The sequence below is a fragment of the Rhinatrema bivittatum genome, chromosome 10 (genome assembly GCF_901001135.1).
Source record: "Rhinatrema bivittatum chromosome 10, aRhiBiv1.1, whole genome shotgun sequence".
NCBI classification, from domain to species: Eukaryota; Metazoa; Chordata; class Amphibia; order Gymnophiona; family Rhinatrematidae; genus Rhinatrema; species Rhinatrema bivittatum.
Window position 1 is genome coordinate 73660139 of NC_042624.1, and position 13803 is coordinate 73673941.

At 43.3% G+C, this 13803-nt stretch overlaps 1 protein-coding gene across 1 annotated transcript in view; it reads right to left on the reverse strand.

Annotated features, from left to right (window-relative positions):
• Positions 1-13803, reverse strand: part of COLGALT2 (collagen beta(1-O)galactosyltransferase 2) — a 145487-nt gene that overhangs the window by 38453 nt on the left and 93231 nt on the right. The window contains exon 3 of the mRNA XM_029618516.1: positions 6514-6631. Coding sequence (XP_029474376.1) covers positions 6514-6631 — 118 coding nt within the window. The remainder of the gene's footprint in view (positions 1-6513; positions 6632-13803) is intronic.

A 13803-nucleotide genomic window follows, 5' to 3' on the forward strand; every position in this document is an offset into this window, starting at 1 on the left:
AAATTTTGCCGCCTGCACCGGCGCCCCCTAAATCGCGGTGCCCTAGGCACAGGCCTACCTCGCCTAATAGTTCCTCCGGCCCTGCCTGTAGGTTTCCCAAGAAGGGGACACCACCTACATGACCCATTAGTGAGCCCACAGACAGGGAATACGGCAGGCCAGCAACATGCACTGCAGACTGCTCGTGGTACCGGTGTGTGAGGCTGTACAGAAACTGTATGCGACTATCTTCCTGACTCATCAGTAACGGCCCACACGCAATGGACAGTTCTGATTCACCTGACACATTGTAACAGCTCCCAAGGGGAGGATAGGAACAGGGACTGTTAGGTTATAAAGACATGCTACGTATATAGTGGCTTCTCACTCACCAACCTTTAGGTCCTGTGCGTTGTTTGTACGCACTACTTTGGCAGGCGTCAGAAACATGGGCGGAAAAAGGAATGCCCTTGGCCAAAGACCTTCAAATAGGACCGCACAAGACAGTGGTGATGCCACCCATCGTGTCTTCCACCACAGCCCTCCCCCCCATTTGGGTGTCATTAGCCACATACCTATAGGCAGAGATGGAATTGAGAAAGAAAAGTGTGTCTTACCTACGAGTGAAGCATCACCATACAAGTCAGCCTCAAATTTGTCAAAGAGGCCCGATTGACTATGTATAAAGAATTGTGTGCGGCTCCTGCGTATCTGGCCACCACTTCCAGGATGCGCATTCCAGTATCGTAGACCATTTGTACGTTGATGGAGTGGAAGAGTTTTCTGTTGCGGTACGTCTCCTCCCTCTGACAGGGTGGAATGACGGCCATGCAAGTACAGTTGGAAAGTGTGCAAAGGCATAGAAACCTCTCTTCAAGTCCACCAAGTCCTGCCTGTCATGAGGAAATTTAAGGTATTGATTAATGCGGTCAGTGACTGCTTCGATGACCTGGTCCAGACAGCGTGAAAATGTGGTTTGGGACATTCCCCCCTCGACCCCTGCTATGGTTTGGAAGGAGCCACTTGCTGTGAAATGGAGGGCGGCCAAGAGTTTGGTAAGGCCGGGAATGGCACGGGACCTTGTGGTGACCGGATCCAGATCCCCTCAGATGTCTTCATATAATTCCAATATTGCCCAAGAGCTGAGGCGATACATGCTAGCCATAAAGTCCTTAGGCATGCCCAGCAAGGATGTTCGTGGAGGAAAGATACGCTCCCTGTATCTCCTACACCGTGGCCCGCCCATGTGCCAGCTGCTGGGCCGGGAGCCTCTGCCTGCGCTGCTGGTAATTCCCTTGGACGTCTTGGAAGTGGCCTTGGCTGATGTTCAAGTTGTTCTTTTTTCATGTGCTGTCATCTGCAGCAAGCCTGACGAGGCATGAAGTATGCATGTACGAGTACACTTGACAGTCACAAAAGGCTTTTAGGGAGGTTGACCTGGTAAAAACTGTCGTTTTTATTGGTTCAGGAATGCTTGGTAGATATGTCGGTATTGTTTGGAGTTTTTAATCGCACAATATGTGCCGTGATAACAACAGGGTCCGCGTTACAGCATGGATAAACACTTTTTGGACCATACCACCATTATGCTATTACCCACATAAGTGTCCTGCAACAAGCGATACCTATCGCATGCTGAGCAACCACCACCTACTTTACATTTATCCCACCCCAACTCCTCTCACTTGCATATAAATTTTTGAATTTGCATACACAACTTGATGAATGACCCTGCTAGTTTATTTAGATAGGGTAGATAATTCATCAATAATGCTCACCAAATGAATGGAGTCCTGAACAGGTGATGGAGATTTCAAAACAAAAGACTTCAGGAATTTGACAAAAACTAAAAAGATTCCATATTTGACCTTTTTCCTGATACAACAGTGAACCACTCAATACTGATACAACAGTGAACCACTCAATACTCTTGGAGCGACTTACTGACATCGGTATCAAAGGCACTGTACACAGTTGGTTCAAATCATTCCTCCAAAACAGATTTTACAAAGTCAAGATCAATAATAAAGAATCTCACCCTGTCAGTTCTTCACTGGGAGTCCCTCAGGGCTCATCCTTATCCCCTACCCTCTTCAACATTTATCTCTTACCGCTTTGCCAACTCCTCTCTAAACTAAAGCTAACGCATTACATATACGCAGATGACATACAAGTACTCATTCCATTGACGGAATCACTACAAAAAACCCTAGACTTCTGGAACAACTGCCTTCAAGATATCAACAACCTCCTCACAAGCCTTAACTTAATCCTAAACACAAATAAAACAGAACTACTCCTCGTCGCACAGGATGGCAATTATGCACTTTCCAACTCGCCCCTCACTAGACAAACATCCCTCTCTTCACAAGTCAGAAACCTCGGAGTCTTAATGGATAACCAATTGAACCTAAAAAGATTCATCAATAACACCACAAAGGAAGGCTTTTTAAAATTACAAGTACTAAAACGACAGAGACCACTACTCCACTTCCAAGACTACTGTTCTGTCCTACAGTCAATTATCTTCTCTAAAATTGACCATTGCAATTCACTTTTACTCAGCCTTCCAGCAAACACCATTAAACCGTTACAGATGCTTCAGAACGCATCGGCCAGGATTTTGACTAAAACCAACAAAAGAGATCATATTACTCCCATCCTGATGAACCTGCACTGGCTCCCAATTAAATTCAGAATCATTTACAAAGTACTAACAACTATTCACAAAACCATTCACAATCTCATGCCCTTGGAGCTCAACATCCCGTTTCAGCCACATTTACCCTCCAGACCAGTGAGATCCGCTTACAGAAATACCCTCTTGGCCCCACCCATTAAAACTTCCTTAAGTAAACGAGCTCTGTCCACTTCAGGCCCGGCTCAATGGAACTCTCTTCCCCCAGATCTAAGACAGGAACATTGCCACTTGACCTTCAAAAAGAGACTCAAAACTTGGCTGTTCGGCCAAGCCTTTCATCTATGCATGGGTTCTTCTTAGTATGTTTTACCTTCATACCAACAGTCTAGCCCTTTGGTCAGCACCCCAACCTTGCAGATGATTTTCCTATTGTGTTCCTATCCCTTACCTTAAGTTATTTCGTTATGCCCTCAGATCTTCTGCCAGCTATTCTCTGGCATCATGAAAGACCTCACTATTTAAATGTTGTTTTGATACCTGTTCCATTGCTCCAAGTTATTTATTCCTTGTTAAATGTAAAAGCACTCGTATATGCTAGTTATTGTTATATTGTAAACCGAAGTGAGATGTAATTTCTTACATGAATATCGGTATATAAAAGTGTTAAATAAATAAATACAACTGGTATCCAGACATATCTTAACATTTAATTTCAGGGGCTGCCAGATACACACATGGGGGCCGATGCAGAAAACTTGTGCTGAAAGCGGGTGCTGTGTATTCAGCGCCCGCTTTCATAACGCGCCCCAGGCACCTCTCCTGGGGCGCGATGCAATATTTAAATTAGGGCTCGCGCTGTCGAGGAGGCGCTAGGGGCGATTGCGTGCCCCTAGCGCCTCCTTGACAGCGCAAGCTGGCGAGAGGTCCGCTATCTGCCGGTTAAGAAAATGGACGCTGAATTTATCAGTGTCCCGTTTTCCTAACCAGCGCACATGCAGGGGTTAGGAAAATGGACGCTAATAAATTCAGCGTCCATTCTCCCAACCTGACTACCGGCACCAGAAGGAGTGTATAAAATCAATATTAAAGTGTCGGGCACTTAATATTAATTTATTCACTCCTTCACTTATTGCGGATTGGTCCCTTTACTGTCACATGTCAGTGAAAGGACCAATCACCTTTCAGAAAGCTGTCCTGAAAGGGGATTGGTCCTTTCACTGACATGTGACAGTGTAGGGGCCAATGGTCAGTGAAATGTCAGTGAAAAGGACCAATGGGAAATAAGTGAAGGAGTGAATAAATTAAGTGCCGGACACTTTAATATTGATTTATATACTCCTTCTGGTGCCGGTAGTCAGGTTCGGAGAATGGACGTTGAATTAACCAGTGTCCATTTTCCAAATCCCTGCCATCGCTTTTTTTAAACTTTTTTTTTTTCATTATTTTTTGAAAGAGTTGTTCCTTCCACTTAATATCCCTTATTGCATAAGGGGATTAGTTAGCGCCTCTACAACCTGAGTCCAACTGTGGGTTATACAGTGCGCTGGGCTAAGCGTACTGTATTGCATCGGCCCCACGGTGTTTACTTCTTTAAATTTACTGTTGCAGATTATAATAATCCAGACTGGACTGTGGAGACATGATGTGACATTTTGTTGCACTTTAAATATCTCAAGGTATTCTTTGTCGATACTTTCAAATTGTAACAGCCGACTTCACTGCAAAAGAATGACTGTTATAATATTAGTTTTTATTTCCAGTGCGCGACTCTTGAATCAGGTGTTCCCTGCTGAAACATGGACCATCAGCCTTTCTGCACATGGAAACGTCCCTCTTGACGTGCGAGCTCTTTACAAGGACTGGCACCAGTAATGAATTCACTCACTATTTGGGGAAGCATTTTATGTCATTTAAGTGCTTTAAACTCCTCTTATTACCACACTTTCTGATTTAGTTCTTGTGGCACGTTTTCTTTAAATTATTGGGATCTATGACTATAAAACCAGGCTGATGTTCAGATTAATTATACGCCTGGTGCTATATGAGAGTCCCTATACACTAAGAGGCTAGTGTTCAAAGGCATTAGCTGGATAAGCCATAAATTATTTGGCTAGAAATGTCAAGGTTTCAAAATCACCAGTACTTATTCAGTTATCTTTTCATTAGATAAGTCATTATCGGGCTAAAAATTAGCTGAATAAGTAATGGGTGTTATCGGGACAAGTTAGCCTGAAAACTAATCCGGATAGCTCTGATTTTAGGATTAAGTAAATAAGCTTTTTGGCTAATTCTAGCCATCCCTAGGAGCAGGTCTAAAGTCATATCCAGGAACATGTTTCTGGAGAACGTCTATATTCAAAAGAATATGGCTGGTTAAGCGGCGACACATTAAAAAAAAAAAAAAAAATGTCTGGCTCCACAACCATGGCCCCCACTTCCTCTAAGTGACTTCCAAAATCAGGCTGGTGGGTTTGTGACTCTCACCTCCCCAAGCTCCCCATAATGGCAGAAAACAGTATTGGGCTGAAATGCCCGAGGAGGTGGGCCAGTCCTCCCCGCTCTGCAATTCAACAGCTATACATTGATATGGGGGGGCGGTCTCCCCACCACCAACCCCTCCTATCCCCCAAGCAGAGCCCACCTTCTTGTCTGACCCACCAAAGCTGAAAAAGCTGCCAGGGCTACGGTGCAAGAATACTGCTTCTGCCTCGACAGCAACACTGGGAGTGTAAGTTAGGTAAGCTAACCATGCTACGCTTTTCTGAATATTGTCCTCTATGTATGTGAATTTTTTTTTTTCATGTCATTTTTTTTTTTGTTGACTTAAAGAACTTTTTACAACTTTGAAAAACAAATCTGTAAGCAGCCTAAAATTCATTCGTATATTCAGGATCATCCTTAACTCATTTTGCAACGACTTGAAGGAAGTAGAGCTCTCGAAAGCTCGTCACCAATGTTTAGGCCAATGCAATAAAAAGATATCACCTAGAGCTTTGTTGGCCAAATGACAGTAACTTTTCATTGAAAGGGTGAATTACAGATATTGAGGTTGTTTCCAGTTGAAATCCATTTCATAGAATTACTGCTTCTCTGTACATTTCTGTCATTTGTGAATGTTATGCTTTTCTCTATAATTGGGAAAAGCTCCTCACTAAACAGATAATCTGAGGCCGGGCCAATGGCTCAAAGGTAGTGCAGCACATGGCCATGCGGAGGAACCTAGGTACAATTCTGCAGTCAAGTCTTCCGTTCCCTGGAGCAGACAAAGCCAGGGATAATGCAGAGAAAGTGCCCACAGACCCTGGGGGGGAGGAGGAGGGTTGTCATAGTCATTGTGCAGAGGCAACACCTAGTGGCCAAATTTAGGGCCCATGGTTGTGGGTTCTGCATGGCCTCCAGCCGAGGACTGTTGCTGCAATGACCGAGCAGTTAAAATATTTAAGAGACACGTGATTAAAACAATTGAGCAGTATACAATCTAGGTGGTTAACACAATATTGTGTAACCACTAATAAATGAAATATTACAGGCTTATATTATGAGGGTCTCCGTTATATCAGTTAGCCAGACATTGTGGTTCATAACTTGTGAAATTACCTGTGGGTCTTTCTATATGTGATATATATTTCCAAAGATGATTAGTTTCCTTTTAATGATCATTTAACTTCCCAAGCAGCAGAAAAGATACACGCTCTGCACAAATTTACGCAATAGTGAGGATCACGATGAGGATAAAATACAGGAACCTATGTCATGTGCTTAATCAGCCATATAAATATAATTCGTGTTAGACATGTAAGTATAACTACAGTGTCACGCTTCACTAAATCAGGTTACATAATTCCTTGAAATGTCCCGCATGAGCTATGCACATTAATACAGTTATACGTTACCAGTACATAGTCTGCCCACTTCTCCCTTGCCGTTCTTAGTGCAGCTTGCCTGAGTTTCATCACATGAGCAAACCTTGAATGTGGCCAGTGCTTAGGTCCAATTTCATCCGGGTAAGACCTAGAAAAGAATTCAGCTACTGTTATTGCATCCTCAGACTGCCATTCCTGAAACGGCCTCGAAGCTTTTGTAACACATGAGAAAACATATATTTCTTGGATGCACCTATAGTACTGTAGGGGTTCAGTGCATGCATACATTGCTGTATCCACTGAAAAGATGCAGCCGCATGAACCACGGTACCAAACGACACCATTACAGCCACACAAAAGCTCACCAGCAATATTGTGAGCTTACAGACTCAGGATTTTGCTTTTATTCAGCACTTGCAGGGATCCGGGAATATTTTGGGTTATTTCTTTTATTCAGAATCTAGATTTCTCATGAACAGAAGAGAAGTCTTCAGTTTGTTCGGGTCATGTTATAAGCCTATAAACACATCTAATATATAACCATTGAAAAAAAAAATCACCAAAAAGTCTCACATTTAGAAGAAGTGTAAAGAGGAAGAGAGAAAAAAAGATTCTGAAACATCTCACATTCATCAGCAGAAGGAAAAGAGTTACTAATCGGAACGTTACGTAACGTCAGTCTAGTGGTATGACCTAGTAAAGCCCTGAACTAGAGAGCCCTAGTGATTCTGTCTAGGACAATGATATTTACTCCCAGCCTCGAGGACCACAGACTGGGTTTTCAGGATATCCCTAATGAATAGGCATTAGATAGATTTGTATGCAATGGGGGCAATGTGCATGCAAATCTATCTGCTGTCTATCCGGAAATCCCAACTTGCTTGCGGCCCTCGAGGGCTGGGAGTGAATACCTCTGGTATAGGGTTTAGTCAGCTCTGAATACATTCTAAACAACGGACCTACAGTGTGTCCAAGAGTCACAAGAGAGCAGCCTGCAGAGTCTCAAAGCAGCAGCAGCAGCAGCCAGGGCTGCCTGGAGAAGGAATCTGCTGCCAGTATCATGGACAAGGTTGAAGCAAAGCTCCTGGGAGAATCAAGAGACCTAAACAACACATGCAACGTCTTCTTTGTGGAAGACCTCTCCACGTCTATAGCCAGGAGTACGAATACAGTGGGGACCCTCCCATACAAAGAGCAACTGACGTAAAATTTCACCCAAATCTAGAGATCTTGATGAGAGACTTAGTCAGGGTCAAAGAGGAAGCACCTCACAGGAAGAAAGGGAATCTGCTCACCACTAAAACTCTTGTGGTGATTACAAAATGGGATAAAGCAGGTTCTTTGATCCCCTGAGTTTCCTGCCAAAGAGAAGGCAGGAGCGAGTTTTGGTGTGCAAGGGAGAGATCTACTGATCAATTCTTGTATCATATTTCAACTGCTCTTCATAGAAATTGAGAACAGTAATAACGAACGGTTTTCCTTGGACTGCAACCTGTTTAATGACTGCCTTGTAAATAAAGTCGGATCAGTTTGGAACCATTCCCGCTGAGTATGTCTGCTTTTATTGTGAAGTTACATTAACAGAATTTGCACTAGCATCCACAGAGAGGAAAATCTCTTTTTACAGTGCCAAATCTCCTGAGATCTACTACCACACCTGACAGACCTAACTACCAAATAATCCTACAACCATCCAGGTGTTCCCCCTGAAGTAGCCAGTTACACTTATATGCCAGTTATCACATTCAGACTAACAGCGGGGGTGCAAATCTCCTACGCAGGAAACAAGAGCGGGATCTGTGGGATGATCATATCAGATGATCTCAAGGTGGCCAAGCAGGTGGATAAGGTGACGACAAAAGCCAGAAAGATGCCAGGAAGCATAGGGAGAGGAATGGGCAACAAAAAAGAGGAGACATTGCCCCTGGTGAGATCTCATTTGGAATACTATTCAGTTTAGGGTATTTTTGGTTGTTTGAATTCTTTGAATTAGATAATCATTTTTATGTATGTATGTATTTATATTTTGTATGTTTTCAGTTTAGTTGTACCACTGCTTGAATGACTTTCTACAGATGGTATATAAAGCTCAATAAATAATAATAATTCTGGAGACTGCATCTTCAAAAGGCTACTAAAATGGTCAGTGGTCTTCCTTCTAAGGCATATGGAAACAAACTTAAAGATCTAAAAACATACACCCTGGAGGAAAGGCAGGATATGGGAGATCTGAAAGAAATATGTAAATACCTCCCAAGTTTCCAGGCACAGGAAGCAAGAATCTTTCAATGGAAAGGAGACTCTGGAATGAGGGGGGGAAAGAAATATTCTTTTTTTTTTTTTTACAGAAAGGGCAACTTCCCAGTGGAGTTGCTGGGTACAAGGACTGCATCTGAATTCAAGAAAGCATGGGAGAAGCACAGGGGATCTCTGAGGGCGTGGTAAGGGCTGTAGAGATGGGCAGAGTAGACAGGCTGTGAGGTCTTTTTCTGCCGTCATGTTTTTTGTGTAACATTCAGTTCTTAAAATCTCAGAAACAGTTTCTAAGTTTTAATGACTCAGGCTGGCTGACCTGTTTTTTTAATCCTTCTGTCAACTTTTCCACAGACAGAACATCTCAGATTTTCAACATCCAGTTATTTAATGTAAACGAGTCACTTGGTTTCCAGTTCTAAACCTAGCTGCCATCAATTAATGGGGACTCAATGTGTCCTTTTTCTGACAAAGACTTTTACTAAGGAGACCTAACATCACAGATTCAATGTTCCAAGCTACATCCTAATAGGAGTTTGGACCATTTTGCAAAACTGGACAGTGCCACTAAATACGAGCCATGTTACATACACCACCACAATCACGCCAGCACTTCTGAGATGCATGCATCCGAGTATATTTTATGAATCCTGTGGAGAGTAAGCTAGCAATACAAAGAATCTGATATCTTTATCTTGCACTGCACTTGAGAATGGGCGTCTGCCCTCCTAGCCTCTTGTATACTGCAGAAAAGCAAACAAAAATAGGTACATCTCCCAGGCTGTCACATAACGTGGTCTGGGCATAGAACTATTCCTTTGCAGATTATATATTTTAGATATAAAACCCTCAGTTGAGATGTTGTTGAAACATATGCCGTCTATCCTGGACTAGGCTCAACGACAGACCTTTCAAACTGCTGGATTCAGGAGATGCCTTATAAATCTGTATTAGGGAAAGTATATGTTTTATATAATCCTTGAAAACCCAGAAGTCTGCCTTCTTCCTGCTTAAGGTGTTCCATACCCCTCATGCCCAATTTTTTCCCAGTTAAATTTCTCTGAATTCAGATACATTTGTCCGTTTTTTTTATTGAAGGCAGTTATTCTTTCTGCAAAACTGGCTTTGCAAAGCCGCTATTACCATGCACTAATATTTAATGCACTACTTAGCATAATTTTGCATCACCGTAACTCATTAACTATTCATTTAAATACATTTTTACAAGTAACACTATGTGCAAAGATTTACCATTTGTGAAGCAGAAAACGTTTGCCAAGTCTGCTTTGGGCTCAAGTGAAAAATAGTGCATGCTATTGCAAATAAGGTAAACTAGTTGCCGTTTTAGTGCACAAGCAGACTTTGCAAAATGTTTCAACAAGTCATTACCTCAGCCTCTTTGAATTCAGAACCTCTACCGTAATCATTTTCTTTTTCTTTATGTTAAGGACCGTGATATGGGGCTTAGAGATAGGCATGAAGACACCATGTCTAGAACGAGTTTGCAAACCTGGCTAATCCAACAAACCTTTCACATATAGGCCTAGCGTGAGGGTGGGATTACTAATCTACTGCTATAGGTTATCAGGGACTTGGGTGGCTGTACAAGAAAATGGTGCCGACCGGCCCTGAAACCAGCGCCACGTTGAAATCACTATGGCACCGATCTCGGGGCCGACCAGTGCTATGTTAAAGGGATAATCACAGGGCAGGAGGCGAGTGGGCTTCCCTCTTATCCCTCCTACTGCCCAGGACCCCCATGGATGGGGTAAGTGAGGGCTTGGGTGGCTCCCGGCCCCTTCGCTTTTTGTGGGGGCTGAAGGGGCCCTTTTTTTTGGGGGGGGGGGGTTAATGTTTATTTTAGTTAGGTAAAGGAACCAGAAGGTCACACAAGGCAGTGGCAAGGAGCGATTTCTGCAGGAGCCCCCTGGAAGTGAGAGGGAGGCTCCTCAGAGCTAACGTTTCTGGGGCCAGAAGATGAAGGCCTGGTAGAACTGCCGTGCCTCTCTTCTTCAGATGGTGCGCGAGATGAGGCCATCTGCTTTTCAGCAGGGGGGGGGAACCTTGAAGGGGTTGGTGGGAGGAGGCATCCTGGAAGGTGATTGAGCCATAGGAGGAGGATGCATCATAAGTGGTGGTGGACATGCAGGGGGAGCTTCCATTGGGCTGGCAGAGGAAAAAACTCCATGGTGGTGGTGGTGGTGGTGTTTCAAATAGAAGGAGAGACTGCATGCAGAGTCCCTATTACTGCCAGAGAGCATTGTTTGCTGGCTGTGGACGCATCCACTGAAGCATCTCCTCCAGACAGAAATCACAGACTGCAATTCCTCCCGCCGCATCTTGCCAACACTCTGCATCTCCTGTCTTATACCTATAACTCTTTCTGCAGCACTTCCTTGAGACCCTGTATGTCCTGCCTTATGCCCAGAAGCAGATCTGCTACTCTCTTGTTTTGGACCAGCATGCGGCTCTTGGCTGGAGTGAAAGCCATCTCATCATCAGTTGGAGAAAAGCTGGCTTCTTCCCTTTCTCTGCCTTCCCACTCATCAACATCTTGTCCCAAGGCATCAGGAGCATGCGCATTGCTATAGGTGGGGGAAGAGCTCATCCTCCACCAAGGCCTGAGTATGCTCCTCATCTCTTGCCACATCCTTCTCATGCTCTTCTGTGGCTGCTATAGACTCTGAAGACCCCTCCCTCTTCTGACTCACTATGTCCCTCAAGACTAGCTGGCAGCACTCATGAATGACACCTTGACCTTCCCTTCCCACTGGGTCTCGGGCCATCAGTCATGTTGTGTGCCATCCCCTGCAGTAAGATAATACACACATGCTGTCATTACTAATTCTCTATCTGACCTCACTTCTCAACCACTGGACCTTCCTTACAGGCATGGAGAACAACTAAATCATCCCCCCTCTAGAGCCTCTACTTACTGAACAACCTTCCAGTCTAGCGTGCCCTAGGGTGTCAATGCTACCATTATGTACTTTTTTTTTTTTTAATAAATCTATATGAACAGAAAGAGGGCTGGCAGCAAGATGTGTTGCCATGACTGCAGACCCTGTCTTTTGGACTACAGACTATCTGACCCCTTAATTCCCTCAAGACACTTACATCCCAGAGGGTAGAAGGCTCCATGGTTAAACTGCCAGCAGAGACCCTGCCAGGCCTGCTTCATGGTATGGGCCTTCCTCCAGAACCCACAGGTAATGAACAGGATATCCTCATTTTCCACCACCGGGAAGGCCAGCCTGGCCACATAACTAGTGATGAAGTTGGGCTGTCTTGCTGGGTTAGTGGGGGGGCACCTTTTTGGAACGCGCTTGCCCCAGCAAAACCATAAATGCATGCACCCATGTGAAAAAGTACATGCATACTAAAATTCCTGAGCATATGTGAATTGTGCATGAACTGAAAAGTGCATGCATACTTTAGGGGATGGAGATACACATTTTAAAACACGTGCAGATGGCTCCATGCAGGTTTTAAAATACTACAGCAATTCTCTGGGGACTCCTATACGCACGTATATGGGGTCATGTGGAGATGTTTGCATGCCAGGCTCAATGAGTAGACCATTGCTGGCAGATTCATCGTTCTTTTGAAACTTAAGATGTTTTGCAGTTGATTTTATCCCACCAGATTATAATCAGTTACTTTCCTCGAGCTGAACATTGGATATTTCACTTACAATCCAAGGGGTAATTTTCAAAGTTATTTCTGTGGGTAAAATGGACTTTTACAAAATTGCCCACTTGATATGCAAAAAAAAGTAGGAATGAATTTGTCTAATTTGTCCTAAACGAATGCACATCCCTAAATAAAAGTATGCGCATGGTGCTTGCATGTGACTACTATTTCCTGTACTTTGAAGCAGCATTCTTGTAGGTGGGGTTTGGAATTACACACATACAATTGCTGATCTATGCGGGCACAGACTACTGCAATTCTTTACTGTTGGGGAGTCTGGACTAATCCAGGTATGTACAGGGAATTGCTGATCTTTGCGGGCACAGACTACTGCAATTTTTTATTGTTGGGTGTACCTGCTTTAACCTTACCATCCCTTCAGCTTTTGCAAAATTCTGCAACTCAGCTTTCCGCTCAAAGAAAGTATAATCATATCACTTCGGGTCTTGCTACTCTACATTGACTTCCAATTTGAGAATTCATTACAAGGTTTTAATGCTGATCCATAATTTGATTAATACCATAAATGTACCATGGGCTGGTGCCACCTTGACACCATCAAGAACTTTAAGATCGCAAAATAAAAGTATTTTGGAAGTACCCGCAGTCCGGCATGCTGATATTGGGATCAGGCCTTTTCCGTCCCTGGCCCCACACTGTGGAATACCCAGCTGGAACAATTGAGAATGCTAGCAGATACAAAGACATTTAAGAAGGCCTTAAAAACCTGGCTATATAAACAGGAATTTGCAATTAATATCGCAGCTGTATAATACATTCTGGCACAGATCTAATTTCTGCGGCCTAGTATTGCTTCTTTTGTTAAGCTCTGTATATTGTTTTATTTAAGTATATGTATTTTCAAAAATCAGTTATTTTATTATGTGTGTTAATTTTGTAAACTGCTATGACCTTTGATATGCAAAAAGTATGCATCATTTTTTCCCACAAAAATACATGTGCACACATTAACAGGTGTAAAGTGTGTATGGGTAGTTTTGGCAAAATAATTTTCAAATGTCTACAAGGAACCCTGGACTTTACACCAAAGCATTCAACTACAGAATTACCCTCCTACTATCCCCCCTCAATGTGAATGCTATGATACAAAGGACAACAGTGAATGCTATGGTGCATCATACATCAGTGGACTTCCTCAGATAAGTGCGAAGTGTGACTGACATGTGATAGTTTCATGTAAGAATCGTTAAAATCCATAACAAGTGCGAAGTGTGACTGACATTTGACGGCTTCATGTAAGAATCGTTAAAATCCACATCAAGTGACCTAATGATTTAAAAAGCCTTAGCGTTCACAAGGCTTTTCCCTGAGGATAGCCATTAATTGAACAGTGGCACCGTATGAAGGTTCACT